Raw genomic sequence first — 21874 nt, 5'->3', positions numbered from 1 at the left:
CAATATTCTTAATATATTGCACTCAGCATGAATATCGACACTTACCTTTAAAGTCAGTACTGGTCTGGGGATCTCTTTGCCACATAGAGTGCTCTGGTGTACTATCTTCGCCCTCTAGTCCCGAGCCAACGATGGCCAGCGTTTCGCGCTGCTGCTTCAGGGTCTCGGTCGCGGGGCTGATCTGCTGACAAATCAAAAACACATGCCAGTACAGAAAAAGTATCTCTAGACTTATTCATTCACAAGTATATAAGCGCCAACGTTAACTGTACTTGGAACAACCACAGCTCCTCTTTACTGGGTTCCCCTCAACATCTGATCAAGCGCACTGGATCTGCATGATATAGCTATTGTGACGTCAGACACCATCTGAAGATCTGCCAGTAGGCAACTCAGGAAAAATGTGCCTATCGGGAACTCAGAAAAAATGACACCGCTCTACACGGGAGTTCAAACCATATGGTTCCAAAGAGCCTAATTTAAATATCCATTTTTGTTCTTGTTGCAAAAGGACTCGGCGGTAATCTCTTCCACGTGGGGAACGGTAAACTGCTTGTAAAACCACACATCTGAAGTCTTCAAATCCATGATGATATTGATTGGTAAAAGGGCTCCTAAGTGAAGAATGGCAGGCTTTGACTTCATTATTTGTTATTATTTAGATGGGGCATAGCCAAGTATACAAATGGCATCATTTAAGATATATTCTGCTGCTGTTTGAATATAGAATAATGTAATATGATCTTTATTGGTCTACAGAAACTCTCACTCTTCAGAAGGCAATAGTTCATGTGGATTGTAGTGAATATTACATCTTCAAACCAAGAGCCTATGATAGCATACCAAAATTCAGAAAACCTAATTTGAGACTAATGTGAATGTCAAATTTTTCATGTTATGAAATTGGTTTGTGTATCCCAAACTAAAGTAAATTGTAGTCTGTCATTGCAATGTCTGTACAGTGCTGAATATATTTAGCAACACTGTAGAAGTAATAAGTGGCATTTATTTGTATGGACTTGGCACATTTATTTCAGTAGTAGCTCAAGGCAAGTTACAATCAGGTACTGGAAAATGGGATGAAATATTGAACAGCTAGGTTGTGGGCTTCTCCCCTAGGTTAATATTTTTACAGAATGAGCCTCATTATTGGGCTGCATTCTGTGTTAATAAACTGTAGGATAGTTTTTAACAAGATTGTAAGAGATTCCGAATTCATTGCATAATCTAACACTGCAAGCTTTAACAAGCCATCAGTAGTCTATGATACTGCTAAATATACCATTTTCTGCATCATCACCCATGTTACGCTCCACTCATCATGCCATTAGTGCAAGTTTCCTGCTTTTATTGCTGTTAAGTGAAAAAAGCAACAGTGGCAGCAAACTTTTTCATGTCAGTGGAAGTAACAGATCATTAATATTCTAGTCTTTATTCTGGTTTTTATTTTCATTTCTGAGAATTTTGAAAGATTCTCCTACTTATCCATCTCTATCCTAACAGAGTAAATTGATGTACCAGTATGCTATTCTTGCTTAAATTCCTTATGAAAACAAATTGACATGTGCAGAATATGAATGTAACAAGAACAACTGAACAGTGAAGTCAAGGGAAAGATATTTAAAAAAACAACTGGAGATGTAACTAAAATAAAGGGTGCAGACATACTCAAGGTATAAATAAAAATTGCCAAGAAAAGATAAAGAAAAATATTAGGACAAATAAGGAGCCTTAGTAATGAAACTTGTAAAATTTCATCCATGAATCACGATTAGTTAATGAGTTCCTTTGTATGATTTTGCATTGCAGCATTTATTTCCATAAAATTTCACAATCCTTTTTATCCAACTAGACCAGTCTAGATTATTGGGTTATGTCCCCTTACCAGCATATGGAGGCAGAGAAAGAAATGAAAATCCTAATAACATCCCAGTGAAACAGGTAGTGCAACCAGGTTCCTGTCAGTATCTCTCTGTCTCCAGCAGGTCAGACTGTTGTAGCAGGATTTCAAAAACAAAAAATATGTTTCTCAGGCAGTGGGGATTATATTATAGTGGCAGCTGTTAACCTAAATTAAAACCTGGGACTTTCTCAGGTCTTCTTGCAGCTTAAAGGGTGGGCAACTCGACCAGTGACTATTTTTAGAGGCATCTTTTTCTGTTTGTTTTTTGTGGGGTTTTTTGTTTGTTTCTTTTGCCTGTGGACAAACATGGAGAGAAGTCATGGAAACAAATTTGGTCAAAATAAACGTACCTGGCATGACCATGTTGCACCTTCAATGGGCTGCTTTAGGAGCAAAACAATACTTTATGGTGTATAGTATTCATTTCACCAGTGGCTTTACAGGACCTCCAAACTCCAGAGAGGTCACTGTTCTAGCTGCCAGATCCTACAGCCCCACATTTGATGCAGGAGCTTCAGGGGAGCTATTGGGTGACCCACGGAATTCCCCAGAGTCGTCATCTCTTCAGTGTCAGCATTCAGGAATGCCTCTGTTCTCGCTATAGTATCTCACTATTCAGCAGAAATGGCAGCAATTTTGGCAGCAGGATGTGGTTCATCAAATCTTGGGAGGATTATGTTTTGCTCCTTTCAGGATCGAGGACTGCCCCCTATCGTGCTGTGGTGGGGGGGGGGGGGGTCAGTCCCATGAGTGAGGTCATGAGGGGTACCCATAATTGTTCTAAGGACACAATTCTGTCAGGCACTCTCTTCTTGGGCTCTGTTTAGGCATCTTAAATTTCAAGGGTCTCAGGGTCTGGAATCCTCTTGAGGGACTTCTGATTATAGTAAGTGTCCCAGGTCCCCTGGTTGGGGTACAGACACAACTTGGCATTAGTTCAGATCTTGTCCTCTATGAGAGAATATTGGGCTTATCCCGGGTACCAGGATGTCATTAGAGAATTAGTGCTCAGCGCACTGCATCTTACGTTTTTGGTGCCCTTTATAGAATTGCTCCCAATGTGTGTATTTTTAGCCACATTAAGACCAGGCGTTTCTTGGTGTTATGCATGGATGGCATTTTAAAATTTACATGCACACTTTCAACTGGCATTTTACTCACAGAAAAGCAAGTGCAAGTGACCACATGTAATTTATACCTGTGTCAAGTATCAAGGAGAGAGTGCACATATTTTGTCATCTTCAGAAATAGGTAAAAAGGGTACACCCTCCCGATATTGAAAAACATTTATCCGACCAGGAACAGCACCTAGCCGGTTAAATTACACTTAACCAGCTATCTGGCGATGTTCAGTGGGAGATAGCTGTCTATCCCCTGCTGAATATTCTCGGTTAGCAGCTAGGAGATAACAGGTTGTATTGCACGATATAGCCAGCTATCCCCAAATAGTCACCACACAGTTGGCTATTATAAGCGACCACATTGGGCCTTTGGCTAGTTTAAACTTAACCGGCTATCTCCAAATATCAACTTAACTGGTTAAGTTTAAACCAGCCAAAAATAAACCTGATATTCAATGCCAGTCACCGGAAACGTTCTGGCATTGAATTTCCAGGCTGACACTGACTGCGGGAGTTAGCTGGGCTCCCTCCCGTGGTCTGAATATCGGCCCCACAGTCTTTTTCCCAGTGTGGTTAGTTTAAAAGTTTCCCCCACAATGGTGCAGAAATATCTGACACTGTGATTTATCATATCACACTAGAGTCCTATCTGTAATTACCATGATGCACCAACTGGTAACAAGGCAGATTTAACATAAGCTGACATCGTAAGAGCCTCGAAGAGTCACACAAAATTTAAGTTTCATAATTGAATGATCAGCGTAGCTATACTTTAAGCAAAAATGTAAATACAGAGGTAAATATTGATATGAATATATAAATAAAATATTACGTGAAGGTATTATCGTATTAAAGAGAGTATCCATTTCCTAGGTGTTGCTGAAATACTGCTTCTAAAAACAATCCCTTCTGTCAAAATTCACTGGCAGGAAAAGAATATACTCTTAAAGAAGCAGCACATTGTGAGGGTAATATTTTAAAGGTGGACATTTTTGCATGAGAATTTGTGCACTATTGGCAGTAGCTCTTGGTGTATATTTTATAAAGACACATAGGTGCCTGTGTGGCAGTTATAAAATAAATTCTTTTTCATGTAGGCTTTCCCCTTCCTCACAAGTCTGCAGCTGCTAATTTACAAAGCCATTGGCAATTAAGCATCCAAGCACATTAAGAAACTAAGCAGACAAACACTAATATACAAAGCCGAGGAAAATTCAGTTATGAAAATTTCTCAAGTGGCTTACCTAAATTTTGTTTTCATAAAATATGTCTTAAGCTTTGTTCAGACACATAACAGCATGTTCTTTTTCTCTTACAGACGATGGTCTTACTGCTTCACAGCCAACGGCAGTACATCTTTGAATATGATATGTTGGATCGACTTTCTGCCATTACTATGCCCAGCGTTGCTCGTCACACTATGCAAACTATTCGCTCTATTGGCTATTATCGGAACATATATAATCCGCCTGAAAGCAATGCTTCTGTTATCATTGACTACAATGAAGAAGGACAACTTTTACAAACTGCCTTCTTAGGAACAGGTCGAAGGGTCTTGTTCAAGTACAGAAGGCAAACAAAACTCTCAGAAATACTGTATGATAGCACAAGAGTTAGTTTTACTTATGATGAGACAGCAGGGGTCCTGAAAACAGTGAACCTCCAAAGCGATGGCTTTATCTGCACCATTAGATACAGGCAAATTGGTCCACTGATTGACAGGCAGATTTTCCGCTTTAATGAAGATGGGATGGTAAATGCCAGATTTGACTACAGCTATGATAATAGCTTCAGAGTCACTAGCATGCAAGGTGTAATTAATGAAACCCCTCTGCCCATTGAGCTTTACCAGTTTGATGATATTTCTGGAAAGGTAGATCAGTTTGGAAAATTTGGAGTTATATATTATGATATTAACCAGATAATTTCTACAGCTGCAATGACATACACAAAGCATTTTGATGCTCATGGCCGCATAAAGGAAATTCAGTATGAAATTCTGAGGTCACTAATGTACTGGATTACAATACAGTATGATAACATGGACCGAGTAACCAAAAGAGAGATTAAGATTGGACCATTTGCAAACACCACCAAATATGCTTATGAATATGATGTGGATGGACAGCTCCAGACTGTGTATCTCAATGAAAAAATCATGTGGCGATACAACTATGACTTGAATGGCAACCTTCATTTACTCAATCCAAGCAGCAGTGCTCGTTTGACTCCTCTTCGCTATGATTTGAGAGACAGGATCACTAGACTGGGTGATGTACAGTATCGATTAGACGAAGATGGTTTCCTGCGTCAGCGCGGCACTGAGATCTATGAATACAGCTCAAAGGGCCTTCTAACTAGAGTTTATAGTAAAGGTAGTGGATGGACAGTGATATACCGTTATGATGGACTTGGCCGACGGGTTTCCAGCAAAACCAGCCTTGGCAAGCATCTCCAGTTTTTTTATGCAGATCTTAATTATCCAACTAGGATAACACATGTGTATAACCATTCCAGTTCTGAGATTACCTGCCTTTATTATGACCTTCAAGGACACCTGTTTGCCATGGAGATTAGCAATGGAGAGGAGTTTTACATTGCTTCAGACAATGCTGGAACACCTCTGGCAGTGTTCAGTAGCAACGGCCTCATGCTTAAACAAATTCAGTACACTGCTTATGGTGAGATTTATTTTGACTCAAATCCTGACTTTCAATTGGTAATAGGATTTCATGGAGGGCTCTATGACCCATTAACCAAGCTCATCCACTTTGGAGAAAAAGATTATGATATCTTGGCAGGACGCTGGACAACACCTGACATTGAAATATGGAAAAAGATTGGAAAGGATCCAGCTCCTTTTAATTTATATATGTTTAGAAACAACAATCCTGCTAGCAAAATACATGATGTGAAGGACTACATTACAGGTAATAAGATCAAGAAAATACATATCATATTGTAGATCTTTTGTCTACTACGTATACATCATGAACTACCATGAATTTCAATGTGTATGCCTTACAGATCTGGAAGCCCTGTTATACAGCATTCAATACTACCTACACCATTTTTTAGCAAGGAAGCAAAAACATGTTTCTTATCGACCCATATCAAGCACCAAAATTTGGTGTAGTTAAGTTTTCCCATTGTTGCTTTGCATTTCACGATAGGGTGGACAAGCAAGTTTGTAGGTGATACTTTTTTGTTGGACTAGCTCAGTACACTTGTGAACTAAATTTTGAGAGCTGTGCTCCCTTCGTTAGGTCAATGAAGAAACAGCTAGTATAGAGTCATCTAGGCATAAGGTTATCGGCATGTGACAGTAAAGTAAAGGTATGGAGATGACACATTACTGAGCGCGTCCAATAAAAAGATATAAGCCAGTATTCACCAGGAGATAACCAGGCAGTAGCCTCTCTTATCTTTTGTTGACTATCCTGCTTATTTTCAAAGGAGAAGGGTGGCCATCTTCCGACACAAATCGGGAGATGGCCAGCCTTCTCCTAAAGCTGGCCAAATCGGAATAATCAAAAGCAGATTTTGGCTGGCTTCAACTGCTTTCCGTCGCAGGGTCGGCCAAAGTTCAAGGGGGCTTGTCGGCAGTGTACCGAAGGTGGGATGGGGGCGTGGTTACGAGATGGCCGGCCTCGGCCGATAATGGAAAAAAAAGGTCGTCCCTGACGAGCATTTGGCTGGCTTTACTTGGTCCCTTTTTCTTCACGACCAAGCCTTGAAAAGGTGCCTGAACTGACCAGATGACCACCAGAGGGAATCAGGGATCACCTCCCCTTACTCCCCCAGTAGTCACTAACCCCCTCCCACCCCCAAAAAAATGTCATACCTAGCTCCATCACAGCAGTATGCAGGTCCCTGGAGCAGTTTTTAGTGGGTACTGCAGTGCACTTTAGGCAGGCGGACCCAGGCCCATCCCCCCTACCTGTTACACTTGTGGTGGTAAATGGGAGCCCTCCAAAACCCACCCGAAACCCCCTGTACCCACATCTACGTGCCCCCCATTACCCTTTAAGGGCTATGGTAGTGGTGTACAGTTGTGGGGAGTGGGTTTTGGAGGAGGTTGGGGGGCTCAGCACACAAGGTAAGGGACCTATGAACCTGGGAGCAATTTCTGAAGTCCACTGCAGTGCCCCCTAGGGTGCCCAGTTGGTGTCCTGGCATGTGAGGTAGACCAGTGCACTACAAATGCTGGCTCCTCCCACGACCAAATGGCTTGGATTTGGCCGGTTTTGAGATGGCCGCCATTAGATTCCATTATTGGCGAAAACCAATGGCGACCATCTCTAACGCTGGCGATCTCTAAGGGCGGCCCAAATGTTGAGATTTGGCTGGCCCTGACCGTATTATCGAAATGAAAGATGACCGGCCATCTTCTTTCGATAATACAGTCGGGTACGCCGCTTTACGGGGCCATTAATAGAGATGGCCGCCCTTATAGATGGCCAGCCCCGTTCGATTATTCTCCTCCATGTAATCTCCGGAGTTTCAGCACATAACCAGTTTGGTTACTGAAAATCTTGAAAAGGCCACCACGACACTATCTGCTTAGTGCAAGGGCAGAGTCTAGCGTTACCTGGGCATCGCTAATATTCAGTACTCCAACTGATAGCAAAAAAGGCTATTCTGAGTTAACTGGGTAACTGAGTATCACCTTTGAATATTGGCAGTACCTGGTAAATTCTGGCAGGTCGCCAACTGCCCAGATATTCAGCACCAGTTACCCAGATAGGTCCCCAGCACTGAACATCAAAGGATAATTCAGTCAGCAGCAGCCAGTGTTAAAGAAAAAAAAACTGACCACTGCTGGCCGAATATTCCCCATAATTTTTATTTTTACATATTCAAGTGCACTAACATAGCAATCCTTTCATGAAGCGGGTATAATTACACATCTGTAGATACAGTGAGGCTAGTTTGAGTCAGTTTTAATTTTTAGACACTCCTCTCTCCTAGCATTTCTCTTTCTCCTCTTCCTCCCTGGTTCTGTGAAAAGCCAACATAAATCGAAATTATTTTCTGAAGGTAGAAGCTAGAAATATACATGGAGAGCAAAAGTAAAAGAGATAAAATGAATGCCATGTTGGAAAATATCTCATTAAAAAATAGTGTATAGCTTTGTGCAGGGTTTGAAAAATCCACTTATCCTTTTGCCTGGGATTCATGGATTTTTCTGATGAGCAAGGTAACTATGCATTAAGCCCTGAATGTTACTCAGGAGGAGGCAGCTACATTTTGGGCCACTTCAGTGACACAGGAAGAGAGTGGTCTTCTGCCCTGGTTGTGGCTCAGAATGTTAGCAGAGTGTGAAAGAGACAGTATGTGTGGAAGAAGGAGTTGGGCTTAGAGGAGAAGATAGTGAAGGGCTGAAATGTGGTAGAGGAGAGAGATAAGGATATGTTGTGGTGAGGTGGAAAACTGCACTTGCTAGAGAAGAAATGCACTCACTATGCACTTATACTACATATTCTGCTTCACCATCTCTCATCCTCCCACCCCCACACACAAAGAAACTAACAAACTACAGTAGAGAGAGAGCATGACAAGTTCATTTGATCCCATTCCCTGGCAAGTGTCTCCTGGCAGAACTTTTCAGACATTGGCTCTCTGTGCAGTAATACATCTACTGCAGTGGTTCCCAAACCTGATCCTGGAGGCACCCCAGCCAGTCAGGTTTTTGGGATATCCACAATGAATATTCAAGAAAGAGATCTGCATGCAGTGGAGGCAGTACATGCAAATATCTCTTATGAATATACTAGAGTTGTTATGCTTTTTCTACTACTACTACTACTTAACATTTCTAGAGCGCTACTAGGGTTACGCAGCGCTGTACAGTTTAACAAAGAAGGACAGTCCTTGCTCAAAGGAGCTTACAATCTAAAGGACGAAATGTCAAGTTGGGGCAGTCTAGATTTCTTGAATAGAGGTATGGTGGTTAGGTGCTGAAGGTGACATTGAAGAGGTGGGCTTTTGAGCAAGGATTTGAAGATGGGCAGGGAGGGGGCCTGGCGAATGGGCTCAGGGAGTTTATTCCAAGCATGGGGTGAGGCGAGGCAGAAAGGGCGGAGCCTGGAGTTGGCAGTGGTGGAGAAGGATACTGAAAGGAGGGATTTGTCTTGAGAGCGGAGGTTAAGTGTAGGAACGTAGGGGGAGATGAGGGTAGAGATGTAGGGGAGGGGCTGCAGATCGAGTGCATTTGTAGGTTAGTAGGAGAAGCTTGAACTGTATGCGGTACCTAATCGGAAGCCAGTGCAGTGACTTGAGGAGAGGGGTGATATGAGTATATCGGTCCAGGCGGAAGATAAGACGTGCAGCAGAGTTGCAGTAGTCAAGGAGAGAAGTAATGAGAGAGTGGATGAGAGTTCGGGTGGTGTGCTCAGAGAGGAAAGGGCGAATTTGGCTAATGTTATAGAGGAAGAAGCGACAGGTCTTGGCTATCTGCTGAATATACGCAGAGAAGGAGAGGGATGACTCCGAGGTTGCGGGCAGATGAGACGGGGAGGATGAGGGTGTTATCAACTGAGATAGAGAGTGGAGGGAGAGGAGAAGTGGGTTTGGGTGGGAAGACAATAAGCTTGGTGTTGGCCATGTTCAGTTTCAGGTGGCGGTTGGACATCCAGGCAGCAATGTCGGATAAGCAGGCCGATACCTTGGCCTGGGTTTCCGCAGTGATGTCTGGTGTGGAGAGATAAAGCTGGGTGTTGTCGGCATAAAGATGATATTGGAAACCGTGAGATGAGATCAGGGAGCCCAGGGAAGAGGTGTAAAAAGAAGGGGACCAAGGACAGATCCCTGAGGAACTCCAACAGAGAGCGGGATAGGGGTGGAGGAAGAACCATGAGAATGTACTCTGAAGGTACGGTGGGAGAGATAAGAGGAGAACCAGGAGAGGACAGAGCCCTGGAACCCAAATGAGGACAGTGTGGCAAGAAGTAAATTGTGATTGACAGTGTCAAAAGCAGCGGATAGGTCAAGGAGGATGAGGATGGAGTAGTGGCCTTTGGATTTGGCAAGGAACAGGTCATTGCAGATTTTAGATAGTGCCGTTTCTGTCGAGTGTAGGGGGCGAAAGCCGGATTGAAGCAGCTTCAGGGCTGGGTATTCAGGTGATTGGGTATGCTCTCAGTAGTAGTCTCCGGTAACAATCCGTGCTCATGTGAAAAGTGCAGTATAAAACTGTACTGGATCAACGGTTCAATATGTATATCCTCTTTTCAACTGAACTGTTGATCCAGTACAGTTTTATACTGCACTTTTCACATGAGCACGGATTGTTTTCGGAGGCTACTACCCTGAAGCTAAGTATTTGTTTTTATTATTGTCAACAGGTTCTTTGAACCTCTAAGTTCACTGCTTCATGACATCACAATTAATTAGCTTTGTGTAAGGAGGTAGGGAGGGCTGAGGGTGCAATGATGTTAGAGTTATATGTTGCTTCTCAGTAGTCCAGCCTCAGCAACATAAGTTTTACTGAGCTCTCACAAAAACATAGATATATATCGTCACGTTGATCACCTGTGTCACAGCATATAAAAAAAATACTATAACAGCGGTTTCTAAAAAATAAAGTATGAGAGCATAACGGGAGCATAACGGTGAAACCAAAACAGAGTGATACCCCATTGGTACATTAGTGATTATATTTTTTTCAGTGCCAATTTTTTAGATGTGAACTCTGATCCCTCTTCAAGGCAGTAAATCAGTGTGATAAGGTAGTTGCCAGAGCCCAAAGGGTGCTGGGGTGGAGAAGTATAATAAACAGAAAAGAGGAGGTGTTAATGTATTAGTAGAGGTCATTGGTGAGGTTCACCTAGAACAGTGTTTTGCAGTCCTCTCCTACAACTAGCAGGTTTGGTTTTCAGAATATCCAAAGTGAATATTCATGAGAGAGATTTCCATACATTGGAGACACTGACCTAGAATACTCAGAAAGGATATAGAAAAGCTAGAGGTCATCCAAAGGAAGACAACAAAAATGGTGTGTGTCTGCACCAAAGTCCTAATGAGGTGAGGCTTAGTATGTATCCCTTAGAAGAGAGGGGAGATGGGAAACATAATAAAGATATAAGTATCTGCAAAGTATTAATGTGCAAAAGCAAATCTTGTTGAACAGACAAGAAGCATTGAATTTGGGGACATGTTATGAAGCTCCAAGAGTGTTAGTACTTTTTACAATAAGTGGAGAAAGCATGACCAGTGCCCAAGCATTCTATTGGTTTGGAAAGAATAGTAGTAAAATGAAACCAAATTTGGTAACGTGTGAAACCATTAGATGTCAACAGATGTCAAAGAACAGATTTTACATTTTAACCACAGGGTGCCCGTATCCCATTGCAAATGATACTGCTATGTTTCTCTATCACTAGTGAATAAGTGTGTCTCTGTTTTGTTGGTGTGTGCATGGGTGTGTAGCTATAGCTGTGTTGGTTACATGTGTGTGTCTATGACCGGAAGAGCAGAGAAGATGGTAGAGGAAGTTTAAAATGAGAAATTCTATGTGTATCAGTGTTTCTGTGCTGCAGAAGCTGGACTCGCTTCTCCCATAGAAATTCATTGCACATTTTGGACGGTATTTCTCTGAAATTCCTGGTTCAATCTAACCTATTTTTTACTTTGTTTTTATCTTTCTGCTGGTTTCCCCCAATGCCAAATTTGGTTCGGTTACATTAAATTTTCAGAGTTATTTTTTGGGACAGGCATTTTAATCCATTATTTATCATTTCTTTCCAATGGTCTGTTAGGTTGGAAAGAAGGAAAAGGGCAGTAGATTATTGGAATATGCTCTTGCAGGAAGTGGTGAAAACAAAATAAAATTGGTAACATAATTCAAATAAGCCTGAGATATACATAGGTAGATCTGTTGTATGATCGAAGGGAATGAAGCACTGGCTAACCATCACTGATTGGCGTTGAGGTAACCAGGGCTTCTGTTATCTGTTCTTCTCCCCTGGCAAACTGGCTTTCATAATTACCATAGTACTGAAACTACTATAGCAGCACTCTTAAGCGAACTTCATTCCAACCTTGATGCCTGTAAGGTCAATCTCCTTGTCTCAGTAGATCTTTCATCAGCATTTGACCTGGTTGATCATAGCTTACTTCTATCTCATCTTGCTTCTTTAGGTCTTTCTGCCACAGTTCTATCATGGTTTGTCTCATTTCTCTCCTCTCAGTCATTTTCTGTGGTCACTGATTCTTCTAAGTCAGCTGATTTCCCTTTATCATGTGGAGTTCCTCAAGGGTCTATTCTTTCTCTCTGATCTTTAATATTTTTCTTAGCCCACTCACAACTATGATTCAGATATTTAACATAAATTTGTTTAGTTATGCTGATAATATTCTGCTTTGTCCCAAGTCTCCTTTATACCCATATCTCAGTCATTTACAAGAATGTCTTAATGCAATTTCTGATTGGATCTCCGCTAATCATTTGTTATTAAACACTCAAAAAATACTGGCATAAGTGTGAGAACAGAAGGGCCTAAAATCCAGCACACAACAGTCTTTAACTCGCCAGTTCCCACTATAGATTCATTTAAGTATCTTGGTGTTGTTTTCAATTCAGCTCTTTCCTTTTCTTCCCATATTTCTTCTGTTCTTCAACGTGGCTTCTTTGATCTGAGGCGTCTTCGCTCGATTTCAAAATTTCTTGTTTTCTAACTTACACAGTGTTTTGCAAGCCTTTGTGATATCACTTCTTGACTAATGTGGTTTATGCGGGACTTCCATACTCTCAACTCCGTCGTCTGCAGACATTACTGAATGCTGCAGCTCATTTTATTTGTAAAGCACACAGATTTGATTCTGTTACTCCTCTTTTATCTTCACTCCACTGGCTTCCAATTAAATATCATTCCTGGTTTAAAATTCTTTGTCTTAACTCACAAAACTTTTCACTCCGGTTCTCCAGCTTATCTTTCCTCTCATTATCCCTTATACCACTTCCCCTTCTCTTCATTCCATTGATTCACACCGTTTGGTTCTCCTATCCCCAAAGCAAGCTCACTATGAAGCTAATCGCCATGCTGTCTTTTTCTTTCATGCTCCTAAACTTTGGAATGACCCCCCCCCCCCCAGCCTTATGGTCTGAACAGTTTTATTCTCGCTTTTAGGTCCATTTAAAAACTCATCTTTTTTTTCCTATTACTTTTGGTTTACCACTTCTCTCTTTGTACCACAGGTTGCTGATCATTGGTGGCCTGTTCAATAGAGCTGTCTGGTTGCATGTTTACTCTAGTATGGCTATTTCTGTCCTAAATATTATGGAGTTCTTTTCTGTTTCAGTTTTATTGTATTTTATTGTGAACCACTGCGGTAGATGGTGGCGCTATATTACATTTTTTAATAAACATAAACATTTAGGCAGTATTGGCACTACATTGGGATCCACTGCAACACTTGGATCCCCAGGAAAGCTTAGGGGCCTACACAGAGGAAGCATGGTTGAACTCAAACAGTAAACAAAGGGAAGCTGAATTTTAATGTGGTTGAAAGTCTGGGTGTTGATCTTGTAACTTAAATGTTGATATTGTAGGAACCAAAGATGAAGATGACAAAAATCCTATGTGGCAGCCTAGAATGGAAAGAGATTTTGGGCATCTTGAGAAGGATAATATGGAACTGTGGGTGATGGGGAGGAGAGAGGAAGTAAAAGATGATGGGAGAAGAAATCAGTGTTGAATTTCATGTGGAGACTCATTTGTGTATTTGCACAAGTGCATGAATTTCAACTGGGCAAAATAGATCATTTTGGGGTTTTTTTTTCATCTGCCACCATTCAGTATGTTAGTATTATCTGGTTCTGCTTTTGCTTCATTGCTTTCATGGAGGTAAAATCTCACTTGATTTAGGGAAAGATTTAGAGCTCTATATGCAGTGGAATAAAACCAAGGCTGGATCAGCCTCTTTGCTTTGACCTGGATGAGGTGACAACCATAAAGAAGAAAACAATGGTGGAAATGTTTTGTAGTGTAAGAGAACCTTGTGAAAAGACTAGGACTCCTATTTGTTTTTTTATATTGTTTCCTAAGTTTAAACTCTAAATCATAAGCAACAAGAGAGGGTACTCTCCAGTTAGCCTGAGGTTAGAAGTTTTCCCCTGGAGAAAAGAGGAAGAAAAATCAAGTGGTTTTACATCATCTTGACAAGCAATTTACCTCTGGCTGTTTAATGGGTGTTGCCAAGAACTGTCTGGGGGAGGATGCCGACAGCCACTTGCAGGGCCGTGCCTAGGGTCTCTGGTGCCCCCCTGCAGACTATCAGTTGGCGCCCCCCCCCCCCCCCCCCCCGGCACAAGATGCTAAGGAAATAGGAGCTGAAAGATGGAGTGCATCTTTGTGGGATTGCTCAACAAATAGAGGGTTTACAACCACTTAGCTTTTCGTGCTTTCATGTTCATGAAATTAGTAATTAAATCTTTGATATCTAACTGGGCACACATATCATTCTCAATAGCAATCATAGCAAGGCTTAAAAGCCTTTCTTGCGAAATACTTGATCGCAAATAATTTTTTATGATTTTTAACTGTGAAAATGATCGCTCACCACTTGCCACACTGACAGGAATTGTCAGCAATATTCTTAGAAACAAATTGCTATACATTGCAAAATAAGATAGCAGTGTAAATTCTCAAAGTGGACATATTCCAAACACTAAAATGAAAATACAATGATTTTTTTTCTACCTTTGTTGTCTGGTGACTTTCTTTTTCTGATCATGCTGGCCCAGTATCTGATTCTGCTGCTATCTGTCCTCTTAACTCCGTTTCCAGGGCTTCCTTTCCATTTATTTCTTTACTTTCCTCCTTTCTTCTTCATTTCTTGCTCTATATCCGTAAGTAAAAGCTGGGTCCTCCGCAGACTTGACTGTCCAGTGAACCCAGCTTCTGCCTATTTTCTCCATCCATGTGCAGTTTTTCTCCTCTCTTCCTTTTCCCTCATCTCATCTCCTTCCTCTCTCTTCCCTCCCCTCCATCCATGCCCAGCATTTCTTCTCTCTCCCTTCCCCTCCATCCATGTGCATCTCCTTCCTCTGTCTTCCCTTCCCTCCCCTCCATCCATGTCCAACAATTCTCCTCTCTCCCCTCCCCTTCATGTCCAGCAATTTCTCCCTGGGCCCTGCCCTCCCATCCATGTCCCTCTCTGCCCTTCCCTTACCTCAGCTGTCAGCTTTAAATCTTTTACCTCCGACGGTCGCAGCAGCTGAGCAGCATCAGTGAAAGCGCTGCCGACGTCTCCAGCCTTCCCTTCGCGCTCGCTCATTCGTTCCCTCAGTGTCCCGCCTTCTTCTGACGTCATTTCCTTGCGAGGGCGGGACACTGAGGGAATGAACAAGCAAGCGCGAAAGGAAGGCTGGAGACGTCGGCAGCGCTTTCACTGACCCTGCTCAGCTGGTGTGACCATCGGCGGTAAAAGATTTAAAGCCCCCAAGGCGGCGCAGAGCTGAGGTAAGCGGCGAGGGTAAGCACCACAGCGGTGCCCTCCAGAGGTCGGCGCCCCCCTGCGGTGCTTACCCCGCTTACTGTGTTGGCACGGCCCTGGCCACTTGCCTCCATCCTTGCCTTCTGCAATTCCTGTAGGTAATATTGCAGAAGTGTTTTATCTAGAAGATCAGGAAAAATGGGTTATGTTTTCTATATTATGTTTAATGTTTACAATTATGGCAAAATGTACAGCATAACTACATAACCATTTTTTGTTCTTTAAAAACTTGATGTATTAAAAGCTAAAACTAGTGAATCTTTTGTCTTTTATATTTACCCTATGTTATGATTTATTGCAGATATTAACAGCTGGCTAGTAACATTTGGCTTTCATCTGCACAATGCAATTCCTGGCTTTCCTATTCCCAAATTTGATCTCACAGAGCCTTCTTATGAACTTCTGCAAAGTCAGCAATGGGATGATATTCCAGTAAGATCCTACCTCCTTTTTTTCTTTCCCCTTTTGGACCTGTTTTATTTCCAAGTACTATGTTAAGATGTTCAGAATGAAGGGAAGCACTTATTTCTTTTATTTATAAAAGTAATTAGTTCAATTTTGGATGTAGACATTTTTGGCTTCCTAAAAACAGAAACTATCAATGAGATAAGATTAATGTGAAAAAAAAACCTGCTGAACATAATGAAAGTGTTCTTTCTTCAGTGCACACATATTTATTAATCTCAGCTTTAGACTGCATTTTAAAAAATGCTGTGTAGGGAGTGGGGGGTAGTTATTGTCTCAAAGAGCTGAGTAAATTACTGATAATTCTGATTTTTTTTTCCCTTATTTTGCTTTCAGTGCATTAAGCATGATTTTAAGGTAGTCATAATTCCTTTTCAACAATACAGATAAAAGCATCTAGAGACAAGACCTCTATGAATAATAGAACATTGAAGACCTCTTTAGATTTGAAAGTTTCCCAGTGGAAGCTATAAAAGATTGGACGTGTATCAATGCTGTGCCTAGAGGCAGAGCATGAATACAGTAATAAAAAGAATAGACCAAAGTAAACAGATATAAAGAGGATGTAAATTATAAATTGGTATGCTACCTGCAAGGCAGCTACCACCAGGCTTGACTTGTAAAATAGTGGTACTCAACTAATAAGATTGGAGCTGATTTATTTTTGTGAAACATATCACTAGCAAATTTCTGGGATTCCCTTACGAAACTGCATATTCTTCTGGGAAAATGTAGTAAAAACAAATAAAGTGCAATGCTTAACATAAAGGATAAGATATAGAATGTAAAAAAGCAAAGGAGGCTTTATCGTTAAGGAAAATCTGGAGTTCTAATGTCAAAAAATCACAATCAAGTTCAGAGTTCTAGCAGTAAAAATAGGGAGCTGGAGACTTCTTATTGATCTAATGGATTGGTATGGCTTTTGGAATGTGCCATCTGTTCCTTAGAACTGGATCTGTGCCTGTTCAGAGTTGGCCTAGTGATCAGTTATATATACATAGTAACATAGTAAATGACGGCAGAAAAAGACCTGCACGGTCCATCCAGTCTGCCCAACAAGATAAACTCATATGTGCTACTTTTTGTGTATACCTTACCTTGATTTATACCTATAATGCTTCATCTTTTGATAGAGTTGGCTGTTAATAACAAAACTGTTCACAGACCAGAACCAGGGAGCTCTCCATCCACATATCATTGTATTTGTAATTCAGAGTGAGATGTTCACTTGTTGGAAAAAATAAATGGGATCCCAGCATTCCCGAGTTTGAAACTGATTCTTGTGCAACCTCAGACAAGTCACTTTATTTGTTTTGCTCTTTCATTCTGCAAGGCCACGGTGTAACATAGTCTTTGTATCCTTTGATAGTATTCCCTGCATTATAAAACCACATTGGAACTGAGACTTCTTGTCTTAGTTTTAATTCCCTGTATCAATAAAAGAACATAGAAGTTCTGCATTTAAATTGGTAATTGTAGCTGTAGCATCAGAATTTTAAGAACTCTTGACATGTAGGGGCTAATTTTAATGCAAGTGTTATCTGCTGATTAACACCTTTAGTAAATCCAGCGTTATAATCATTGATTTCTACCAGATAATGACTTTTACTAGCAACAGTACCGATGCTATTTTCAATCACACCTCCCTTTCCCTGAGTAAAGAATCAGGATGCACCATGGTCCTGAAGTAAGAATACATTCACATACCAATATGCAAATCAAAAGTCTATTTAGCCTACAATAAATGACCCCCCCCCCCCCCCCCCCCAAATCAAAATAAACAGATCACATGGCCTGACTAAATCCCTCCACTTCTTGGTTAGGAAACTCTGTGCCTTACCCATTCAAATAAGGTCAACTGACGACGAGAGCAGGAAAAAGGCATACCTTACTCTTGATCTGCTGAAATACAAGATGATACCAGATTTCACAAAAGTTTCACCAAACTACATGAGGTCAACTGATGCCATCTTGCATTTTGGAATCAGTGCGGCAGAAGACAGGTGTGCTGTCCCCTACACAAGTCACCATTCTAATTATAATTTAATTTGCTTGCTAATTTTAATATCCACCTCAAAAATAGCATTATGTTTTTCAAATGTGCAGACCAGTTGCTCATTATCTAAATGTACATATATTTTCACATAATGTTGGTATATTCTATGACCTATTCATATTTACAGCACTTTTCATGTTACAGATAACTGCACAGAATTTCAGAAATTTTGTCTTTCAGACAGGATCCAAGATAGAATGAAGATGTTATTTTAAACTCAGTAAAGCTGTGTACCTTTCATCAGGGAGTGTCTTTCAAAATGCTTTTTCTTTCATTTCAGCCAATTTCTGGAGTGCAGCAGCAAGTGGAAAGGCAAGCAAAGGCTTTCCTGTCCCTGGGGAAGATGCCAGAAGTTCACGTCAGCAGGCGCAGATCCAGCGTTGAAAAATCATGGCTATGGTTTGCAACGGTGAAGTCTCTGATTGGAAAAGGGGTTATGCTTGCCGTCAATCAAGGCAGAGTCCTAACTAACGTGCTGAACATCGCAAATGAAGACTGTATAAAAGTAGCAGCTGTTCTGAATAATGCCTACCATCTAGAGAACTTACATTTTACTGTTGAAGGGAAAGACACACACTATTTTATCAAAACCACTTCACCAGAAAGTGACCTTGGCACCTTGAGACTGACAAGTGGGCGTAAGGCTTTGGAGAACGGCATTAATGTCACCGTTTCCCAGTCTACCACTGTGGTGAATGGGAGGACTCGTAGATTTGCTGATGTTGAAATGCAGTATGGCGCTTTAGCTCTCCACGTTCGTTATGGCATGACACTTGATGAGGAAAAAGCACGAATATTAGAGCAGGCAAGGCAAAGAGCTCTTTCTAATGCATGGGCTAGAGAGCAACAAAGAGTGAGAGATGGAGAAGAAGGTGCCAGATTATGGACGGAGGGAGAAAAAAGGCAGCTGCTAAGTGCAGGAAAAGTGCAAGGATATGATGGATACTATGTACTTTCTGTGGAGCAATACCCAGAGTTAGCAGACAGCGCTAACAATATACAGTTTCTTAGACAAAGTGAAATAGGGAAAAGGTAACACACTAGTCCAACCAGAGGCTGCCAAAGAGACTGTGTACAAATGTCTTCTCAAAAAAGGAGATGGTAAAATTTTGTTTTGTTTTGTTTTGCTGCATTACTACTTGAGCCTAAACTACAAGTTTGCTCAGATTTTTTTTCTGTAGCACAATGAATGGACTCTATGAAGAATGAGCCTTCTGGGAGAATATGGCCAAAAGCAAAACCTTTTCTTTCTTTGAATAACCTTAATGGTGAATCTGCTTTAAAGAATATGTTTACACATACATACCACTGCACTCGGACTGGAAAGTACAAAAGCCTAAGGATTTTGCTCTAGGCTACATCTTCTATTCTTTGAAGCACTGTAATTAGCTAAATAAGGATCCATACAGAGTCTCCAAATATTACTGAATTGTTGAACTTTTGCATACAAGTAGACTCTTTCTTTATCTCTTTCTCTCTGCATAGGATGTGGTATATATATATATCTGTTAATTTTCAAATGTGGAACAAAATTACTGTTTATAGATAACTGAAACTGCTTTTACTGTGCTGCTTTCTAAAAGGACTTGGCACAAGTGACTTAAACTACCCTGGGAATTTAATAATGGATTTTAACAGTGCTAACAAGGTTTGCTTTGACAACATAATAATTGACAGGTAGAGTCCTTGTCACATACAAGCAAATGCAGCCCTGATTTTTTTTGTAAAATATGGGAGATGAGTTGTTTATGGATTTTTATATGAACTACAATTTACTGTACATCAAATATTAGTCTCAGAGGAGTTAATTTATGTAAAGTGTTTCAAGAAGTTTATACTTAAAAATAAAAGTATATAAAATATAAAATTGTGTGTGTTTTTTAACGGTTTCATTATGTTGTATTTCTTCCCATGTTACGATTACCTTGTACTGTACAGCTGTAATGATTTATAACTGTAATACTCTAAAATGTTAATATTTTTATACTAGGATTTGAAAATGACATCTTACTCTAGCTATTCCAAATGGATAATTTAGATCTCTGTACCCCAACTATGACTTTCTTCTCTCCGTGTGTCATGTGAGCATGAAAGTATGAATCTACAGTACATTTTAGAAGAAACGAAGAAAGTTATATCATTATGTTTAAAGAATACCATCGGTTGCATTTTCTATGTCTTTAGCCAACTGTAATATAAGAAAAGAGCACTTATGTTCTTATCAAACTATTTTTATTTTAATGTGTTTGGTGTTGTGTATTACTTGTACTATTGCATAAACTGGGACAGTATGGTATATCACAGATGCTTGGAAAGCATGAGGAGGGAATAATCAGAATGTATCTCCACTGTCTTCATTAGTTTTGACATTTTATCCTTTTACAAAAAGAAATAAGAAGATTAATCAATTCTGTCCATGAAATGCTGTCCTGATGAAGTTGCACTAAGGTGCCCACAGTTTGGGGTAAACTCTGTAAGTAGCACCTAAAAATCGGCACCAATAATGTGACACAGCGTGATTCTATAATGAGTATGCTTCCTTTATAGTTTTGCACTTAGCACTAAGGTGTGCCTAACTGTATCATTGTGCATAAAACCCAGGTACACCCCCAGGAATGCCCCTAACCACAACCCGAAATTGTTATGCTTGATAGAATCGGATATGCGCCTAAATCCTAATTATTGCCAATTAGTGCTACTTGATATCTCTCAATTATCAGTGCTGATTAGCTTGTTCAATTACGTTTTGCGCACTCTTTATAGAATCATGCCAAGCCTGTCTTAATCAGCACCGATTTTCTAGGCGCAATATATAGAATTTGGCCTTATGTCTGTATAGGAACCTTGATACAGAATAGCAAATATAAATTTGCTGTATCCTGTCTTCAAAAAGACAAGCATAAATCTTAATAAATATTCAGTATGTATGACAGGATAAATAATATTCTACTTATATGCCAAGATTCTACAGTGCCACATATGGCTACACACATGATATGATGATATACAAGAATCATTTGCATAGATTCAAATTGGCACTATTTGGTTTCAGCAATATTTCTGCATATGTGATTTGGCCAATTTACATTTTCAGGCATGCTGATTTATTATTATGAGAAGAGCACAAAATGTTGGCAGTGTTTTTCGAACTTTGAAATCAAACTGCAAGTCTCATATATTTTGAGAATACAATTTTTAAAACAAAGGACATTGGCCTTTTTGTTTTTGAAAACTAATCTGCAAAATGCCCACAATACCTGATTACTATATTAAAAAAAAAAAGTCTCAACAGTGCTATGTTTTGCATAAAATTAATATTTTATTTCAAAATAGGTTTATACCCTATTGCTGGCATTTTACTAGCTACAGTTAGCTCTTACATATCAAAAGAGCCCTTTTACGAGATGGCTAACGTTCGGGTAGCAAGCGCCCAATCAGCACTACCACTGGGGTAGCATGTGCAACTGGTGATAATTCTGATTCTGGTGCACGCCGAATCCCACAGTAGAAAATAATTTTCTATTTTGTACTGTGAGGGGCGTTCCCGGCAGTAACCAGCATCACGCCCACATTTGCACATGCTGCATGGGTAGCGCATGAAGCCTTACCACTAAGTCAATAGATAGCAGTAAGTGCTCAGGCAGTAAATAGGCACACGCTAGTTTTAATATTAGTGCAGGCCCATTTCCCGGCCCATTACAAAGTAGCTTTTTTCCCAGCCACGGTAACAAATGTCCCAGCGTGCGCCTAAAAGAAACACCCACACTACCACAGGCCTTCCCAACAGGGTCCCGTTTTGCTACACAGCTTTATCAAGGGAAAATGTCTGAT

At 40.6% G+C, this 21874-nt stretch overlaps 1 protein-coding gene across 3 annotated transcripts in view; it reads left to right on the top strand.

Moving 5' to 3' along the window:
- TENM3 (teneurin transmembrane protein 3) overlaps window positions 1-19243 on the top strand; it is a 582976-nt gene extending 563733 nt beyond the window's left edge. For all 3 annotated transcript variants that reach the window (XM_030191520.1, XM_030191518.1, XM_030191519.1), the window contains 3 exons: window positions 4343-5954; window positions 15824-15954; window positions 18324-19243. In XM_030191520.1, coding sequence (XP_030047380.1) covers window positions 4343-5954; window positions 15824-15954; window positions 18324-19079 — 2499 coding nt within the window. In that variant the 3' untranslated portion in view covers window positions 19080-19243. The remainder of the gene's footprint in view (window positions 1-4342; window positions 5955-15823; window positions 15955-18323) is intronic.
- The last annotated feature ends 2631 nt before the right edge of the window (window positions 19244-21874 follow it).

The sequence above is a fragment of the Microcaecilia unicolor genome, chromosome 2, assembly GCF_901765095.1.
Source record: "Microcaecilia unicolor chromosome 2, aMicUni1.1, whole genome shotgun sequence".
Classification (NCBI taxonomy): Eukaryota; Metazoa; Chordata; class Amphibia; order Gymnophiona; family Siphonopidae; genus Microcaecilia; species Microcaecilia unicolor.
The sequence above is the reverse complement of the archived record's forward strand: the minus strand, read 5'-3'. Positions and strand labels throughout refer to the sequence as shown.